At 39.0% G+C, this 20,467-nt stretch overlaps 1 protein-coding gene across 1 annotated transcript in view; it reads right to left on the reverse strand.

Annotated features, from left to right (window-relative positions):
• LOC136264793 (uncharacterized) overlaps window positions 1-20,467 on the reverse strand; it is a 306,221-nt gene that overhangs the window by 137,652 nt on the left and 148,102 nt on the right. Inside the window, exons 23-33 of the mRNA XM_066059562.1 lie at window positions 17,993-18,073; window positions 17,662-17,930; window positions 17,455-17,602; window positions 17,354-17,403; window positions 17,098-17,302; window positions 16,840-17,033; window positions 16,632-16,786; window positions 1,198-1,250; window positions 1,032-1,148; window positions 866-981; window positions 654-816 (exon numbers count right to left, since the gene is read on the reverse strand). Coding sequence (XP_065915634.1) covers window positions 654-816; window positions 866-981; window positions 1,032-1,148; window positions 1,198-1,250; window positions 16,632-16,786; window positions 16,840-17,033; window positions 17,098-17,302; window positions 17,354-17,403; window positions 17,455-17,602; window positions 17,662-17,930; window positions 17,993-18,073 — 1,551 coding nt within the window. The remainder of the gene's footprint in view (window positions 1-653; window positions 817-865; window positions 982-1,031; window positions 1,149-1,197; window positions 1,251-16,631; window positions 16,787-16,839; window positions 17,034-17,097; window positions 17,303-17,353; window positions 17,404-17,454; window positions 17,603-17,661; window positions 17,931-17,992; window positions 18,074-20,467) is intronic.

Consider the following 20,467-nt stretch of genomic DNA (forward strand, 5'->3'; position numbering starts at 1 on the left):
ACAAATAAATCACCCTGTAGAGAGAACAGCTAGAAGAAGTTACCTTGAAGAGTGTTCAGTTACAAAGAAACCACCATGGACAGTTCTGTAATAAATATATGTATTATATATATAATTTGTACATTTACTCATAAAATCAGAAATATTTAAGGCACATCTGCTTCATCTTTTCTGCTTCATCTTTTCTTCTTCCTGTGGTAAAGAAAAAAAGATAGGTTTAAAAAGTCCCAAAGCAGGCCATAGGCCGGCTTTGGGGTATACAAATACAAAAAGAAGTGAAATCTAATCCAAAACAGCCAAGCTGTAAAAAAAGTGCGCGGCCCTCAAAAAGGCTATGGTGAAAAAAGATGTGAAATCCAAGGTGGCGGCCAAGAAATGGCTGTGATGGTAGGTTAATGGCAAAAATTTTAATAACGACAATTCAGGTGAATTTTGTGCCAATTGACCAAGCCGCACCAAAATTCACCTGAATTGTTGTTATTAAAATTTTTACCATTAACCTACCATCACAGCCATTTCTTGGCCGCCACCTTGGATTTCACATCTTTTTTCACCATAGCCTTTTTGAGGGCCGCGCACTTTTTTTACAGCTTGGCTGTTTTGGATTAGATATATATATATATATATATATATATATATATGTAAATACTTACACTTTCTATAAATAGCATACAAATAAGTTTGAAGTTGTCAGTGCCATTAAAGTTTCGTTCTAAAGACTGTAAAACAAGTTTTGAAGCAATAGAACCTTTCCTTTTCCGTCGTATGTAGTTGATAAAGTGAATAAAATCTCGTAGACCGAAAAATGTATTAAACCTATATAATATATACATGTGAACATATAAACACTTGAGTTCAAGCTAACTGTTTATCCTGCATAATTGTGTAATATGCACCACAGAACTTTTCAACAGTTTTTAGATCAAAATCTGGCAGTGATATGTCAGAAAGGCAACCTTTAGCCAATTCTTCCAAATCTTTCTGTAAATAGCACAGCATACAAACATACAAGTGTGCACTTTTGCACATACTTGTGAAGCAGTTGGTCTAAATAAACTAACAGCCCTGTTAGTTTTTGCTGCATCCAAGACATGATTTGTGATGCCAACAAATGCAACCTCTCGTTGATCCAAGTGATAATGCAACACCTACAACAATAACTAAAATGTAGTGTCATTATATGTATAATCAATTAACCTTCAATGATTCATGACTTTCTTCAGGTAAACCGGCTTCATCCATGAAAACAACTACAATTAAAATCCAATTAAAGCAATCAACATAGCAGCTAGACTTCTAAGCCACAAAATTCTACTGTAATGGAAAATTTAGGTGCTATTTTACTGCATAAATAGGTTGTTTATATCAAGCAATGCACAAAACACATACAATTCAGTTATGTTGTTACACCAAGATATTAAGCCACAAAATCTAGGTAAACCCATTCATGGCCAAATTCTCAGGGACCACACTGGCCGAATTGCTGAATGGCATCACACTAACTATCCAATACACACAGAACTACTCAGTAATCACATATCTAAATATTCACTATAAACTAAGGAGGTCAACTATGTTATTTTTATTTACATCACAGTAACCATAATGAAGATATCAAAAAACGAAGTCTAAAAACCAGCTCAAACAAACAATGGAATACCAACTAACTATTTACAAAGGTGTATTATACTCCAAAGGACTAGTTTATTTAGAGTGCACAGCTGGTTTTCCTATGATTTGGCCCATTTTTGCTGTTGCGCATGTGTATCTGCACTCGTGTCCACCATGCCACGTCCACAGCCAATTGTCGACTTTGCCTGTCTCCATCAATGTATAACACATTCTTTATTATCAAACAATAGTTTTCAACTTGAAGGACTATTTAACTCACCTACTATGAAAGGTTACACTTGACGCTATGACATAACAAACGCACACTAGTTCAGGAAGGATCTGGTTATCCCAGAAATGGGACTTCTATGGGTGTGTCCACTTCAGTACTAGCACATCTTGCTATGAAACACGTTTTACAAGCTAAACTTTGTTCTATGAGTGAGTTATGATACCATGCTGCCATATGGCAGCAGTGGCCGTTAATGGATTAAGTCACACTGTGACATAAATACAAATGAGCGCCAGAAATACTACACATTATATACAATGGGAAAGAGTGAAACAACATCAAAATGTACTGTGTGGGTGGTGATACCATGCTCTCCTTTTCAACAATGTAGCCGTTTCTGCTGTAGCTACAAAGAGCTTACAATTTTGTACAGATGACCTATGTGAGCAAGGGTGGGGACATATCTCAGTAGTGCCTGAATAAAAACTAACTATTATTGCTTTGGAAACTCCCTCGGGATGAGCACCTACTGTTCCAAATTTGAGCTGAATCCAGCTGCCCATTGTCACTAAAATATGTTCCATCTTATTTCTTCTTTTTCTTTTCACATACTTTAGAAATATTGCAATAACTCATGTCATTTTACTTCAAATTTAGAAGGCAATAAGAGTATAATACAGCACATTTACAGTCCAATTTTGTTGTCATGATATAATACCAGCTTGAAGGAATAGTTTGAAAATCAGAAATCAAGATAATGGCTATGGAGTTATCATGAAATGTAAACAACAACAACCATGTGTAACAGACATGGAATCTAGTTTCATGAACAATAAAATTATTTATTGTCACATCTACCAGACCAACCACTTCAGGGAGTGAGCTGAAAATTGGCATGTAGATAGATTAATTACAGTAAAAGAGCCTTTCAGTGGTTAAGAAGAAATCAGATTAAAAACCACTTAGTTACAACAATGTGAAAATGAACTATGTGTAACCCAGTGTGCAATCAAGACACTCTAATACTATAGTCCTCTATCAGAGATTCAGCTACATATAAATTCACCTATTAGAGTGCCCAACTATCTAATAAACATATCGACTAAGTACCATGTCACCCTATAGAAAAGTCAGCTACAAACAATTCACCATGCTATAGGGCAATTTGTTACATAGCTGGATGTGAGTTGTAACATAGTTGAACTCTCTACAGGGTGACTTGCAATGTAGCTGAACTCTTTACAGAGTGACCTGTTTGTAGCTGAACTTTCTACAGTGTGATTTGCTGGACCCTCTGCAGGGTGACTTGTCGTGCAGCTGAACTCTTTCTATAGGATGACTTGTAGCATAGCTGAACTCTCCATATGGTGACTTTGCTACATAGCTGAACTCTCTACAGAGTAACTTGTAATGGAACTCAAATTCTGCGGGATGATTTGTTTTGAGCTGAACTCTCTACAGTGACTTGTTACAGAACCGAATGCTATGACTTGTAATGTAGCTGAATTCTCTACAGGGTCTGTGATTTGTAACATATGTAACTGAACTCTGGAGTGACTTCACTTGTTTTTGTTTGTAGCTGAACACACTACAGGGTAACCTGTAACATAGTTGAACCTTTTATAGGGTGACTTGTAACATAACTGATTTTTCTACAAATAGTTATCTAACTGAGGATGACTTTTAACATAGCTGGACTCTCTACAGGGTAATTTGTAATGTAGTTGCACACGGTGACTTGTTATGTAACTGAACACTTGATTGGGTGATTGTGATGCAACCAAACTCTCTATCAACAGTGCATGCAACTTTGTTTGTAGTTAAACACTCTACAGAATGACTTTGTAAGTTGCTGACAGGATGACTTGCTTGTAGCTAAACTCTCCATAGGGTAACTAAACTCTCTACAGGGTACCTTGTTATTTAGCTGAATGCTCTACAGGGTGACTTGTTTGTGGCTGAACTCACCCTATTAGAATATGATAATACAGTAACTACAAGGAAAAATTAAGAATTTTACGTTTGATTAGGACCATAAAAAAAACAGTAAGGAAACAAGGGAGGTCACCTACACCTGCAGATATACTAGTAAACACTCTAATTCAGTTATGGGTATTGACTGAATTAGGGATTAAATGTTCGTTAGTATATCTGCAGGCGTAGGTGACTTCCCTTGTTTCCCTACTTTTTTCTATGATCATTAATCAAACTTAAAATTCCTAATTTTCCTAGTACTTGTTCGTTTACTTTTTTGCAACATTATTATGACTGGTGAACTAACGCATACTACATCAAAGGAAAGGATGACACCAGAGGTAATGTTTTTGACTGAAGGCATGCCACAATTTTCAATTACTGACTGAAAAGTGAAGTGACCATTACGTTTTGTTTTAAGCTATCTATGTTCAGCGCATTTCACAGCATTACACCAACAGTAGGAGAAGCACCTCTGCAATCAATCCAGTCAACACGGAAAATATGGACAATTCCCATTTACAAACATAGAGAAGTCATCGCGCTACTGTGAATTGACACCTTGGGCTATAATTGTATTTAGAACTCACACAAAGTATACACATCAGAGTAAAGAATACTTTTCTGTAAGTTTAATCTAATCAAAAACAGCCAAGCTGTAAAAAAAGGTACGGCCCCCCAAAAGGCCATGGTGGAACAAGATGTGAAATCCAAGGTGGCGGCCAAGAAATGGCTGTGATGGTAGGTTAATGGTAAAACTTTTAATAACGACAATTCAGGTGAATTTGTGTTGCCTCCTCCAAGTTTCACTAGGATTTGGCACCAAATTCACCTAAATTGTAGTTATTAAAATTTTTACCATTAACCTACCATCACAGCATTTCTTGGCTGCCACCTTTGATTTCACATCTTTTTCCACCATGGCCTTTTTGGCGGCCACATCATTTTTTACAGCTTGGCTGTTTTTGATTACATAAATCACTTCTTTTTGTAATTGTATACCCCAAAGCCAGCCTTTTGGGAATTTTTAAATGGAGTTTAACTATTTAAACTAGGTTAATGTTGCAGTCAAGCATGCACGAGTGTATTATGATAGTGACTAACCCAAAGCTCTGGGGAAGATTAGGCAGGCACACACGTGAGAAGGGTTGGCAATAATTGGAGAATAACATTGCGCATGCGTTACAAGAAAAAGGCGCGTGTAGAGGTGTTAGAACACATGGTACTACATGGCATAGCGAATCTTGTCGTTTCGTTAACATACCGCCAAAAAAGGATGCTACAAGAGGGGCTTTACGGCAGAAAATGAAACAGTCTTGGAGCTATACTGGAAGTTCAACGCAGCCAACTCAATGAGACATTCATCATTTCGTTTCGTTGATGTGCCGCCAAAGTGACACACAGGAGGGGCGTCACAGAAAAGTGAAGGAACTAGACCCGACGTTACCACCAGTACATTGGTCGATATTCCGCCTAAAAGATGCCCAGAAGAGGTGCAGTAAGGCGTTACAGCAGGAGATAACAGAAAAGTCAGAGAACTTAATGGAAGTTACTGCTAACACAGGAACCAACGGAGGCTATTAAACAGCTCCCCTAACATGGAATAACGTCCCCACAATCGTCCAGGAGGTTACAAGATTGCTCCGTTTTTAACAACTAAACCTATGTATCAATGATGCCAAGCAAGTTCTACTTAGCTACAATATATTTGTCTTTGTTGTTTGTAGGCGACTCCCCTTCCGTAGATGTTGTTGGGACCTTACTATTAGGGACACTCCTTGGTCTCAGGGTCCGCAGTGCCCCGGTATGGACCACTGGGTAAATGTGTGTGTGTGTGTGTGTGTGTGTGTGTGTGTGTGTGTGTGTGTGTGTGTGTGTGTGTGTGTGTGTGTGTGTGTGTGTGTGTGTGTGTGTGTGTGTGTGTGTGTGTGTGTGTGTGTGTGTGTGTGTGTGTGTGTGTGTGTGCCTCTTTAGTGCCGTAACACATGCCTCCTTAGCATACAAACTGCAATAATTTGGCAAAGGATAATTTGCAACAAGCAATCGATGTTGATCGGTAACAAAGAGCGTTCACCTAAGCAGATTAAGGCAATAATTTGGCAAAGGATAATTTGCAACAAGCAATCGATGTTGATCGGTAACAAAGAGCGTTCACCTAAGCAGATTAAGGTACTGCCCCCACCTCACTAAAAGAATAGAACACTGATACATACTAATATGGGTGTGTGTGTGTGTGTGTGTGTGTGTGTGTGTGTGTGTGTGTGTGTGTGTGTGTGTGTGTGTGTGTGTGTGTGTGTGTGTGTGTGTGTGTGTGTGTGTGTGTGTGTGTGTGTGTGTGTGTGTGTGTGTGTGTGTGTGTGTGTGTGTGTGTGTGTGTGTGTGTGTGTGTGTGTGTGTGTGTGATATACAGTGTACGTTAGATGTTAGTGTTTTCATTTGTAGTCATTCTGGTACATGTATTACATTTACAACAAATAAGTGTGTCTGAGGTAATAGTACAGACAATATGCGACCACCTCCACTCCTCCATAGATGACGTTCGGGACCTTAATATAATGAATACTCCTTGGTCTCAGGGTCCGCAGTGCCCCAGCACGGACCGCTGGGTGAAAGTGAGCGTCTCCGTAGTGCCACCTTAAAACTGCAATAATTTGGCAAAGGGTAATTTGCAACAAGCAATCAATGTTAATCGGTAACAAAGAGCGTTCACCTGGGCAGATTAAGGTACTGCCCCCACCCCCCCCCCCCCCCCCCAAAGGAATAGAACACTGATACATACTAATATGGGTGTGTGTAATATATAGTGTATGTTAGATGTTAGTATTTTCATTTGTAGTCATTCTGGTACATGTATTACATTTACAACAAATAAGTGTGTCTGAGGTAATAGTGCAGACAATATGCGACCACCTCCATTCCTCCATAGATGCCGTTTGGGACCTTAATGTAATGAATACTCCTTGGTCTCAGGGTCCGCAGTGCCCCAGTGCGGACCGCTGGGTGAATGTGTGCGTCTCCGTAGTGCCTCCTTCTTAGCATACAAACTGCAATAATTGGCAGAGGGTATAACTTGCAACAGTGACAATTGAGTTTAAGTGGCAATCAGTGTTGACTGGTGACAAGGGTTTTCATCCATGCAGAAAAGGTATTGCCCCCACACCCCCTCCCCTAAAGGGATAGAATACCTATTATATATTTGTGTGCGTGTATATATATATGGGTATATATATATGCATGCATGTGTGTAGATATAATTGCACATGTTGGTAATTTCATATGCAGTGGAGATAGTCATTCTTGTACATCTATATATTTGTAATAACTTAAATGTATTTGTGAGGTGACTACGGACAATATGTTTTGTGATTTGCAATACTTAAGTGAATTAAGGAAATAAATGTTTTAAATGGCATGGCACATGTTGCCCATTTATGTGATGATATTTGGTTAGGAAAAGCTTATGTGAGGTACCTAATTACCAATTTTCTAACCAGTCGGCCATTTCAAGGATCCCGACCCCATAGATATTGTTCATACCAAAAGATACAACAGAGACTATGGCCAGTGCCAGCCAAGCTAATTAAAAGGATATAAGAGGAAGAATTGACAAATACAAAACCGAGCGTGTTGCACCTGGAATAAGGCCAGCAAACTTAGCCATTCCAAATAACACCTAGTGAGTTTGATCACTCAAATGACCCCAGTGTCTTTACCATCTATCTTGCAACTTGTAAACAAACTCAACCAAAAAAAAAAAATTGTCTTGGAAACACGCTATGTATAAATTGTTCACGATTGCTGCTCCTTGCCCACACACCACCTCGACGCATTAAAAGGGATAGTTTAACTTGGCTATGGTACTTCGCTGACATAATTGAATTTAAAATAAATATATTGCCACATTTCAAATATCTTTAGGTATATGCTTGTCATGCCCTCAAACTTCAATATTCTATTGAACTTCTTACCTTGGACTGTCTAGAGCAGCTCTAATGGGCAGCACAACTTGTATACAATTTTTTCTAATCTGCAAATATTAAGGCATTCCAGGGGCATTGAATTCTATGTATATATTATGGCTAGGATGTAGGACAGATTGTGTGGGAAAAGCAAGCCGTGGAGGTTGTTGGTTGTACCAAATCATTTATGTTCCGCATGTATGCAACAGCAGCCAACACTAAATATACTTCTGAATGATAAAGTTTGAACTGATCTGTGTTGGTGACAAATCTTAGCTGATTGGAATGGGTCGAGTCTACTTTTGTTGGAACAACAGTGCCCGGACTCTCAATCACCTGATCCAAACAGAGGTGCCAGATTATGGTGTGTTTTGGCAAGTAAAACAAACAAAAATGGCATCTACCACTACATGGGGTCAAATATAACGTCATAGTAATTAATAATAAAAAAATCGAACCGTTTGAGCTTTGTGGAACGATTTGAGTTTGACCATTCCAGAGATAGAGTTGTCACTGCAGTGAATAGACACTATAAAGTTGCCACGTACTTGTAATGCATCCTGTGGTTCTTGTTTTACTAATTTCGAGATTGATGTAGCCTGTAGACATTTAGCAGGTGTACAATAATAGCACAGCTGACCACATCTCCCATGGTAACCGGCATTTGTTCTTTTGTTTACAGCCACCAGCCAGCTCCACTACCTCATCTGTGACTGCAGAGTCTGAGGGATTAATGGGACGGACATACACACACACTCCAGGTAACTGTGCAGTACTCTACATGAATGGTTTAGTGTCTCCTACTCGAGAGATGCTATAATGCTGAGCAGCACCAATGTTTACTATTCCTCACACAGACTATATAACCCAACACCAGTCTTCATTTTTAATCACAATGGTACAACGCTTCAAGTCCACTTATTCTCCAATGGCAACCTATAGCTTCATTCATCCAGCAGTCAGCATAATGCATAGTACAAACCTCCTTACACCACACTTTGAGCAGATTCTTTGAAGCATTTATAGAGCTAGCTAGCACAGACAATGAATCCACCTTCTAATTACTACAGGTGTAGATCCGACATCAGTTACATATTAATTGTGTCCCTGCTGAGGTGTAGCTACAGTGTAGGCAGGTGAGGCAGCCGCCTCACTAGGTATTTGTATCTGAAGTCACTGAACTGGGAGTTATGTTGGACTATTAGATGCATTGAAAGCATCCATTAACAGGGCTTGTATGCTATTTAGTCCAACTTATAGTGTACATAGTAAGAGTCCATCCAGTGCAGCTCCAAGTGGATAGTTACTGAGGTTTACTTTCAGAAATCGGTCAAGCAAGATCGATATACTCTAGTGGAGCAGTCACCCTAATATAGAACACTCACCCTGATACAACATGCAGTCAAGCAAATTTTTAATACAATACTTTGATAGAATTTAACAACTTAAATTGCTCTCACAGTCAATCTCAGATGTTCTAGCTTTACCAGGGGAGCATAACCTGACCCCCCTGTTGACCCCCTGTTACCAGTGCTTATAATTTTACTACTTGGGTTAAGGAGTGAATAACATGCACAGGAGAACTCCTGCTCGCCTCATTTCATCATTACAGTCACCATATGCATTTTAGCTGTAATTTTTTTCACATCTTATTCTGTTTATTAGAACTACGCTGAATTGCAAGGTCACAACTGTTTATATTGCGTATGTAGAACTAGATCGAACTATCCCTAGCAGGTCCACTCCAGAGTGGTTCAACATGGTTCAGTTTGATACAAGCTGTTCAACATAGTTCAGTGCGATGCGGCAAACATTTACACCAACCTGGAGATCGTTTTGATTTGAGGACATTCTTTGCGGTGGGTGCAGGGAATATCCCAGAGGTTATACGGTTCCTATGGCTTGGAGGAAAAGGCAGTTGCCTTCTTTGGCATGTGGAAATTCTTGTGGCTTCAGAGAATGTTAGAATCCCCAAGCATTCCTACCTCCAAGCCTTTGTAGTAAAACATGCTGTACACATCATGTAAAATTGTTGAAAAGGGTCCTATTTGAGAATTAATAGGAGAATCCATGGAACCCTGCACACCTACCAAAACAACCACCATCTGTTGACGGTGGCAACCCGCTCACAACAGGGTAAGACCTGCTGACTGAGTTAAACTGACAAGTAACATTAACATATCTTTTTTTTCTTTACTACAGGAATAAGAAAATTACTTAAAGCAGATTTTTAATACTTCAACTATTTTTGATTTAATCAGTAGTTATACGAACTATTCACATACATTTACTACATGCTCTACAGGATAACTTGTTTGCAACTGATCTCTCTACTGGGTGATTTGAAATGTAGCTGAACTCTGTACAGGATGATTTGCTTGTAGCTGAACTCTGTACAAGATTCTCTCTACAGTTTCTAACTGAGCTCTCTACAGGATTATCTGTTTGCAGTTGAACTCTCTACAGAGTGATTTCTTTGTAGTTAAACTCTCTAATAGGTGATTTAATTGTTTCTAGCTGATCTCTCTACAGGGGGTGATATGTTTGTAACTGAACTCTTTACAGGGAGAATTGTTTGTAGCTGAACTCTCTACAAGGTGATTTGTTTTAGCTAATCTCTCTACAGGGTGATATGTTTGTAGCTGAACTCACTACAGGGTGATTTTTTTTGCAGCTGAACTCTCCACAAGGTGACTTATTTGTAGCTGATCTCTCTACAAGGTGACTTCTTCTAGCTGATCTCTCTACAGGGTGACTTGCATCTAACTGAACACTCTACAGGGTGATCTATCTGTTCATAGTACAGGGTGATTTGTTCATAACTGAAGCCTCTACAGGATGACAAGTTTCTAGCTGATCTCTCTGCATAGTGATTTGTTAGTAGCTGAACTCTCTACAGTGTGATTTATTTGTAGCTAGAGGATGGTTTCTTTGTAGCTGAACTCTATACAAGGTGACTTGTTTCTAGCTGCTCCCTCTACAAGGTGACTTCTTCTAGCTGATCTCTCTACAGTGTGACTTGTGTCTAGCTGAACTCTCTACAGGGTGATTTGTTTGTAGCTGAATATTCTATAAAGTGACTTGTTTCTTGCTGATCACTTTACAGGGTGATCTGTTTGTAGCTGAAATATCTACAGGGCAATTTGTTTGTAGCTGAACTCTCTACAGGATGGTTTCTTTGTAGCTGAACTCACTACAAGGAGACTTGTTTCTAGCTGATCTCTCTACAGAGTGATTTGCTTGCAGCTGAACTCTCTACAAAGTGACTTCTTGTAGCTGATCTCTCTATAGGGTGACCTGATCTCTCTGCAGAGTGACATTTGTCTAGCTGAACTCTCTAGAGGGTGATTTGTTTGTAGCTGAACTATTTACAGGGTGATTTGTTTGTATCTGAACTCTCTGCAGGGTGATTTGTTTGTGGTTGAACTCTCTACAGGATGGTTTCTTTGTAGCTTAACTCTCTACAAGGTGACTTGTTTCTAGCTGATCACTCTACAAGGTGACTTCTTCCAGCTGATCTCTCTACATGGTGACTTGTATCTAGCTGAACTCTCTACAGAGTGATTTGTTTGTAGCTGAATTCTATACAAGGTGACTTGTTTCTAGCTGATCACACTACAGGGTGATTTTTTTGTAGCCGAACTCTCTGTGGGGTGATTTGTTTGTAGCTGAACTCTCTGCAGGGTGATTTATTTGTAGCTGAACTCTCTACAGGATGGTTTCTTTGTAGCTGAACCCTCTGCAAGGTGATTTCTTCTAGCTGATCGCTGTACAGGGTTCTAGCTGATCTCTCTACTGAGTGACTTGTTTCAGGCTGAACTCCTTCTAGGGTAATTTGTTGATAGCTGAACTCTCTACAGTGTGATTTCGTTGCAGCTGAACTCTACAGGGTGACTTGTTTCTAGCTGAACTCTCTACAATGTGATTTGTTTGTAGCTGAATTCTCTACAAAGTGACTTGTTTCTAGCTGATCCCTCTACAGGGTGATTTGTTTGTAGCTGAACTCTCTGCAAGGTGATTTGTTTGTAGCTGAATTCTCTACAAAGTTACTTGTTTCTAGCTGATCTCTCTGTTTGCGGCTGAACTCTCTACAGGGTGGCTTAACTCTCTATAAAGTGACTACTGCTACTTTACAGCATGACTTGTTTCTACTCAAATTCTCTAGGGGTGATCTGTTTGTTGTTGAACTCTATACAAGGTGATCTATTTGTAGCTGAGCTCTCTGCAGGGTGACTTGTTTATAGCTGATCTCTCTATAGGGTGAATTGTTTCTAGCTGAATTCTTACAGGATGGTTTCTTTGTAGCCGAACTCTCTACAGGGTGATTTGTTTGTAGCTGAACTCTCTACAGGATGGTTTATTTGTAGCTGAACTCAAAGCAGGGTGATTTCTTCTAGCCGATTTCTCTACAGGGTGACTTGTTTCTAGCTGAACTATCTACAAGGTGTTTGTGTGTAGCTGAACTCTCAACAGGATGGTTTCTTTGTAGCTTACCTCTCTGTAAGGTGATTTCTTCTACCTGATCGCTCTACAGGGTGACTTTTTCTAGCTGATCTCTTTACTGGGTGACTTGTTTCAAGCTGCACTCCTCCTAGGGTGATTTGTTCATAGCTGAACTCTCTACAGGCTGATATGGTTGTAGCTGAACTCTCTACAGGATGACTTGTTTCTAGCTGAACTCTCTACAAGATGATTTGTTTGTAGCTGAACTCTCTACAGGGTGATTTGTTTGTAGCTACATTCTCTACAAAGTGACTTGTTTCTAGCTGATCTCTACAGGGTGATTCTTTTGTAGCTGAACTCTGCAGGGTGATTTGTTTGTAGCTGAACTCGCTACAGGGAGACTTGTTTCTAGCTGATCTCTCTGTTTGTGGCTGAACTCTCTAAATGGTGGTTTCTTTGTAGCTGAACCCTCTACAAGGTGGCTTCTTCTAGCTGATCTCTCTACAGTGTGATTTGTTTGTAGCTGAACTCTCTGCAGGGTGATTTGTTTGTAGCTGAACTCTCTGCAAGGTGATGCCTTCTAGCTGAGCTCTCTCTTGTTTCTAGCTAATCTCTCTACAGAGTAACTTGTTAGTAAAGCTGAACTCTTTACAGGGTGGTTTTTGGTTGTTAAACTCTCTACACGATGACTTGTTTGTAGCAGAATTCTCTACAGAGTGAATTGTTTGTAGCTGAACATTGTATAAAGTGACTTGTTTATAGCTGAACTCTCTCCATTGTGCATAACTTGATAGCTGAACCCTCTTCAGTGTGATTTGTAATATTCTGAATCTCTACAGCGATATATTTGTAGCTGAACTCTCTACAGGGTGACCTGATTGTAGCTGAACTGTCTATAAGATTAACTGTTTGCAGCTGAGCTCCCTACAGAATAATTTGCAATGTAATAGAATTCTATAATGGAGTAAGTCATAAACTAGCTGAATGCTCTATTAGGGTGACTGTTCTATTAGAGTATCTCGATCTCACATTTGCTACACGGAGTTGGCTTTCGAACCATAACTCAGTGGTTTGTAATCCAATTGCTCTGTACTACTGCAAGTACTTTCTACGATGAGTATTCTAGCTACATACCCATTTTCAGCTCACTGCTCTAAGCGGTTTGCCTGGTAGGCGTGAAAAGTATTGGTATTTTTATTGTAGTGGCTATTTGTCTGGTTCCGGATGCCGATTTCACCAGGCTATTCGTCCGGTTCGGATCGCGTGGTCCTGTTCGCCCGGTACTATTTGTCCGACAGTGTCACCCATAACTCAAGTATCAAACACACTAGTTGGCCCAGCTTTGCCGGATGCTCGCTTCGCTCACTCCAACCCTAGCTCGCCTCGAACTCACCCAAAAACTTACCTTCATACAGACAGTGAAAGTCATCATTGTGCTTAACAGGAAAACGTCATGTTAGCGTTAGGGTTAGGGTCGGGTTCAGCTTTGGTTTCTTCTTCACTGGGTATTCTTCTTATATAGGTTTTTTCTTGAATGACGTATATAAGGTAGAAACTAAGAGAAGTGGGTAGCTGGGAGCCACGTAGTACAGTGGTTACGATCCTTGCCTCACGCACTGGAGGTCCCGGGTTTGATTCCCGGACAGGTCATAACTTTTTTTTTTCGCTTGAGGACTCTTTTTTGTCTAAGTTTTTATTCACGTGAACCGAGCCGGACGAATAGCTTCGTAAAATCGGCGTCCGGAACCGGACGAATAGCCTCTACCTATTTTTATTCACGAATCTCGATAGCACAGTTGTTACACACCTTCGGTTTCGTGTCATATCTCCATGATTTTATTTCAATTGCTTTCAAACCACCAAAAGGCACTCCTACAATGGTTGATCTATCCACAAAACGAATTTCAACTCATTCCATGAAGTGGTTTACCCTGTAGGCGTGACAACAAATTGATCTTGTTTTACACGGATAATTGGTCATAAATCCTGAACCGTTCATCGGATTTGCACCAAATGTGATGCTAGGATTTGCCATTGGACTCCCTTTTTGTGTGCCAATTTTCAAGGCGATCGGAGTATGTATTTGTGTTTTATAGCAATTTTTGCAAGTGTGCAAAAAGATGAAGAAAAAAAACGACAAAAAATCAAAACTTTGGCTGCTCTTATCTCAGAAATGGCTTGAGAGATTTCCTTCAAATTTGGAATATGGACTCCCCTAGCTGGCGGGCAACTCTGCAACAGATTTGGTTCCAATCGGATAAGGTATCACCGAGATACAAAGGTGTGAAAAATGATATTTTCTTCCTGTCAATATACCCACAGTGTGGCGCGCTGGCTTCTTGGGCTGCACGACACACTATCGTGTGTCTTGGTATAGTGCCTATAGCACACTTGCCCTGGCTGCTTTTAACATAAAAACGTTTCTGCCACACAAGTGCAAGTATGGACAGATACAGAAATGAGCAAACACATTCAAACACACACACATTTCAGAAAATAAGTTCAGGAAATCTCTTCAAGTTACCTCTTTCATGTGCCCACAGCAGGCCTTTGGGCATGTGACTGGCTTTAAAATAAGAATTCTATTATTGTAGTATGAACTCTCCAAAGAGAATGATTGCTGCAATTAACAATTTATTTTTCAAATTTTCCCTGGTTAATTGAAATGCCCTTGCCACCATCTCCAGCACTGGCTGTCATGTGCTGGACAGCTAGATAATACCAGCAACTACTATATAATAATATGCTAGATGAGGGTATCAGCATTGAGCCTGAACTCAGAGTAAGCCAGATCAATGTTAGCTGTTACAAGACAACATACAGAGGTCTGATGTCCTCTTAAGCACTTGATGGCAGACCTCAACAGTGAAAAGCAAAGCCTGCATCTCAACCAAAACATACATATCCTATCTGTCTTCCAACATGGAGTATAGATAAACCCATGCCACCACAAGCTAAAAATACCAATGGAGAAAAACATGCCTTTTAACCTCATGCGCCCTCCTACGTATCATGCATAAGCACTACTCAGTACCTATTTTGACCCTGAAAGTTGTAGGCTACTACATTGAGTTTGCACCATCCTCCCAAAGAGCTGCCATTAACAATTGTCATAGAAATATTCATGACACGGAATAAATACATCCACAAGAGAATCTAAGTGTATCCAACCTCACATCTAGCCTTAAATCTTTGTGAAAGAACCATGCAGCATAGAAATTAAAAAATACCAGGATTTTATATTGACCTGATTGCCTGACCATGCTCAAATGGCTAGATATATTGTACGACTCCACTTATAAACTCATGAGTTCCATTTGCCTTTTAGGATTCCAAAGTAAACCTAAAGCTCACACTAACCTCAGACTCAATTCATTTTCTAATCAGGTGATAAATGACTGGAATAAGTTGCTTTCGTATGTGGTTGATGCTCCCTTTTAAGAACTTGCTGGACGAACACTGGACTAGTTATCTTTATAAGTGTATTGATTCATGTGTGTTTGTGATCAGGATTCACAGGCTGTGCCTTTTTCCTGTAATAAACAATAGCAAACAAAATTTGTTTTCTGTGCAGTACCTTATGAGAGAAACCATACCTAGGCATAAGTAATATGTATCAACACCTATATACGTAGGTACACATGTATAAATATAGATGCTACAAAAATTATTTGAAGCACAAGGGAACAGATAGCTGCTGCAGTTACATATAACAATTGCTTTGCTACAGAAAACAGATTATGGTTATTATGTCCCTATACCTCCATCAGAGGTTAGACCAAGATTAGGAGTAAAATTGAGATACTCTAATAAAGAAGTCACTTTAATACACAACCATGTATGATATTCTAAAGAACAGTCATGCACTACAACACAAAAAATGTAAGTACCTTGTACATACATTATTATAATTTGTTCAATGCCTAAGTAGTGATTTTTATCTATGTTGAAATTCCACCATGTACATAGTTTCACTACATTTTATTGCAATGAATCCCTACCTCATTTTAGAAAATGGTATACATAAAATTTCAAATTTATTGAGGCTTCTAATATCCCAAGCAGGTTTCTAACATTTCAGAAACCTGCTCAATGAACCCCTATCTCATTTTTCAAGTTAGCTAAGGTTATGGATAGCCTATGATATCAACACTTCAACTGCTAAATACATACCTATAAAGCTTACACATCACAGGATTCATGATTTTTGAACTGGCTTAATGCAAGGACCGGACATTGAATACAGTGTTCATAGAGGCTTTCACAGTTCTCATTAGTAACTTCCTGTTAACATGAGTGTAGTCAGACACACAAGCAGATGCCCATGCACACATCTTTATTGCAAAACAATTACAGGAAACTAGACACACACCCTTTGGGATGGCTGCATATATACACTAAATTCCACTTACCACAACGAATAGGCATAGAAATACTATCATGACTATGTTGTCTGTTTATAGCACGTTGGAACACTGTCTCAATTTCTGTTGAGGTAGTACGTCGTGAACACTGATAGTAGTGTGGATCCAAGGACTTGAACACCTCAATGTTACGGAATAGTGCTCTATAATTTAATGCATAAAGGTGACAACTTGGGTACATGACTATGCTACCTACTCTTTAGATTCGGAGCCTTTAAGGTTAGATATGGTGAGATTAAAAGAAAGCGTTTTTGATGATCCTGGTGCACCCACAATAATAAGTGGAGTATTAGTCACTGTACAGATTATTGTAGCAAACAAGTTCTCTTTTAGTGCTTCCGTCTTGGCTATCCCAGTAGGTAAACTGAGGTTGTTGGTGTAAAAATCCATCTGTGCATAACGTAGTCATCATAGGTGTACATGTACATATATGTATTTATGAATGCATGCTTACCTCATCAGTAAAAGCTCTCTTGAATTTAACATTATAACTTGCAGTTACTTGGTCTATCTCTTCAACAAACTTTATTCTATAACTAGTGTCCAGTCTCATGTAGTATACCAGTCCTAATGCAACCAGTAGAGCTCTTTGTTTCCTTTCAAGTGATTCAACATCATCTTTAGTGGCTGGGCTATCATCAACAGGATGTCCTTTCATGCTAGGTTGAGATGTCAAAAATTAATGTTTTATATCACATTTCCAGACTTACTTCAAATTTTTATAAGACTTGATTATCCAGCAGTAAAATGTAAATACCCTCTGTCAAACATATTTAAACAAATGGATACCAATAGCAAACTCTGTTCAAACCTGAATATCTCTTTGACTAATACAGCTTGCAGCACGACGTTTAGCATCACATTTATTCACTCCAAGCCTCCTTAGTTGTTCCTCAGCAAATCCTCTTATTAGCTCTTGACATTTTACTACAAGTTCACTAAATTTAATGTTCTCTACCCTACAAATTAATGGCACATATAACTATATACAGTGGAAATTCAAAAAAGAAAGACTCACTTGTTAAACTCCTTATTGACGATTGTCATTTTTTCTTTAATGTAGTCCCTCTCTTGTTTATCATTCAATGATCCATATTTCCACATTAGGAACTTTAATGTGGGGTGCAACTTCTGTACATAATATGATCCTCTAAACCATGCCTCTACTTTAGGACCATCTTGATGGTTTGCATGCACTTCAAGGTGTTCTCTGTACCCATGAACTGCTAAGCTATTTCCTCTATGAGGATTACAAGCAGCGACCAGAAATATGTTTGATGGCAGAGGCTACATGTCACAATTACAAACAGTATTGTGCAATATTTGCATACGCAGAGATATGTACACACCTTTCCTTCAAAACTTTTGTCAACTATCATTTCTTTGAACAAACCCATACAACAAGATGTGTTGAGTTCATCCAAAAATACCTATGGTGAAACAAAGTTATATACTATAAAGTATAAATTAACTGAATATAGATGCTGTACTACTATAAACAAGTGAATGTTGTGCTGTTTCTAAAACTCAGGTGCCCAGTTAACACAATTCCTTGCTAAATTGGGAATTAAGCAACCATCTGTTTACGGTACCGCTCAAATGTAACGTCACACTCACTCGCACCGCTCGATTGTGAGTGATTAAAAAACTTACTAATTAAAGGACGTGGCAATCATTTCCTTCACAAGTATTCATCCTGTTTCGTATGGGATGAATACTCGCGAAGGAAACGGGTGCCACGCCCTTTAATTAGCAAGTTTTTTAATCATTCACAATCAAGCGGTGCGAGCGAATGCAACATTACATTAATTTTGAGCAGTACCATATATACATAACAAGTACAAGGAAATATCAGGAATTTTAAGTTCAATTAGAAACAAAAGTAGGGAAAAAGGGAGATCACTTACACCTGCAGATATATTAGTGGATATTTAATCCCTACTTCAGTCTAAACCCATGACCGAATTAGGGATTAAAAGTCTGCTGGTATATCTGCAGGTGTAGCACTTTTTTTATCTGTGATCCCTAATCAAACCTAGTTATTCCTTCTACTTGTTTGTTTACTTTTATGTTGCATAATTATGACTGGTGAACCCACGCATACCGCATCAAAAAAAGAATGGTGCCAGAGTTAATGTTTTCATCTGAACAGACTTGAAAGTGAAGTGGCCACTACACTCCACTTTCAGCTATGTTCAGCCCATTACACAGCATTACGAACAAAGAAGCACCTCTGAAATTAATCCAGTCACCACTAAAAATACAGATGATTTCATTTACAAATGTAGGGAAGCCATCATGTGCTATCATGAAATCACCTTGGGCTGTCAGCAAAAAAATATGGGACACAAACAAGGACAAAGGTAATAAGTGCATGATGCGCACATTGTCTGTACTGCGGTATGCCAAAAGGCACCTGTTGGGCTGAAGCAACAACAAACAGTGAAAAATCAAGCCTGTAGTCTTAGCCGTTATCGAGTTACATTTGCATGAAAGGATTAGGCAGGCAGGTAGGTAGTTAGTCAGTAGAAAATTACATTGAGTACAAAAATTTTGTAGCAATCTATTGGAAGTATTTAGAGTCATAATGAAGGTATTTGTGGACTTGGATATAGAACTAATTATGCCAACGCACTAGGAAGGCATTGTGAAGCTGGTTTTTGGGTGATCTTTTTGGTCAGAAAAACCCAAACCTCCATAATCTCTAATATACAGTATTACCATACTGTATGTACCATACTGTATGATACATACTATCTAATCAAAAACAGCCAAGCTGTAAAAAAGGGTGCGGCCTCCAAAAAGGCCAGGATGAAAAAGATGTGAAATCCAAGGTGGCGGCCAAGAAATGGCTGTGATGGTAGGTTAATGGCAAAATTTTTAATAACGGCAATTCAAGTGAATTTGTGTTGCCTCCTCCAAGTTACACTCAGATTCAGCACCAAATTCGCCTGAATTGTCATTATTAAAGTTTTTGCCATTAACCTACCATCACAGCCATTTCTTGGGCCGCCACCTTGGATTTCACATCTTTTTCATCCTGGCCTTTTTGGAGACCGCACCCTTTTTTTACAGCTTGGCTGTTTTTCATTATATATCACTTCTTTTTGTAATTTCATACCTAAAGCCAGCCTATGGCTAGCTTTGGGTATTTCTTTTAATTTGTCTTTTTCTTTTCTATAGGAATGACAATTATTAAGAAGAAAACTATATTGTTTACTTATTTAGCTACCCATGCACATTTAACAATAATTTTGTGTTGATTAATTATTAACTCAATGCGAATATACTGTACAGGGAAATGTGTATGTAACTAAAAGTTTCACAGGGAGAATCATAATGTACCTGTACTCTTAGACTACATGGTGAACAATTTGTACATAGTGAAACTTGCCACAGAGTGACTTGTAACCTAACTAAACTGTACAGAAAGAATTGCAAGATAACTGAACTTAGCTTTATTGTAGGTGATCCCTCTACAGGGTGGCATATTTCTAGCTGAACTCACTACAGGGTACCTTGATTCTATCTAAATTCTCTACAGAGTGAATTGCTTCTAACTAATCCTTCTAAAGGGTGATATGTTTCAAGCTGACCTTTTTACAGGGTAATTTGAAATGTAGCTGATCATTCCACAGGGTCATGTTTCTAACTGATCTCTCTACAGGGTGATTTATTTTTAGTTCTTTCTACTGGGTAACTGTGTTTCAAGCCGATATCTCAACAGGGTGACTTGTTTCTAACTGATCTCTCTATGGGGTTATTTGTTTCAGGCTGATCTTTCTACAGAGTGATTTGAAATGTAGCTGATCTTTCCACAAGGT

The sequence above is a fragment of the Dysidea avara genome, chromosome 8, assembly GCF_963678975.1.
Source record: "Dysidea avara chromosome 8, odDysAvar1.4, whole genome shotgun sequence".
NCBI classification, from domain to species: domain Eukaryota; kingdom Metazoa; phylum Porifera; class Demospongiae; order Dictyoceratida; family Dysideidae; genus Dysidea; species Dysidea avara.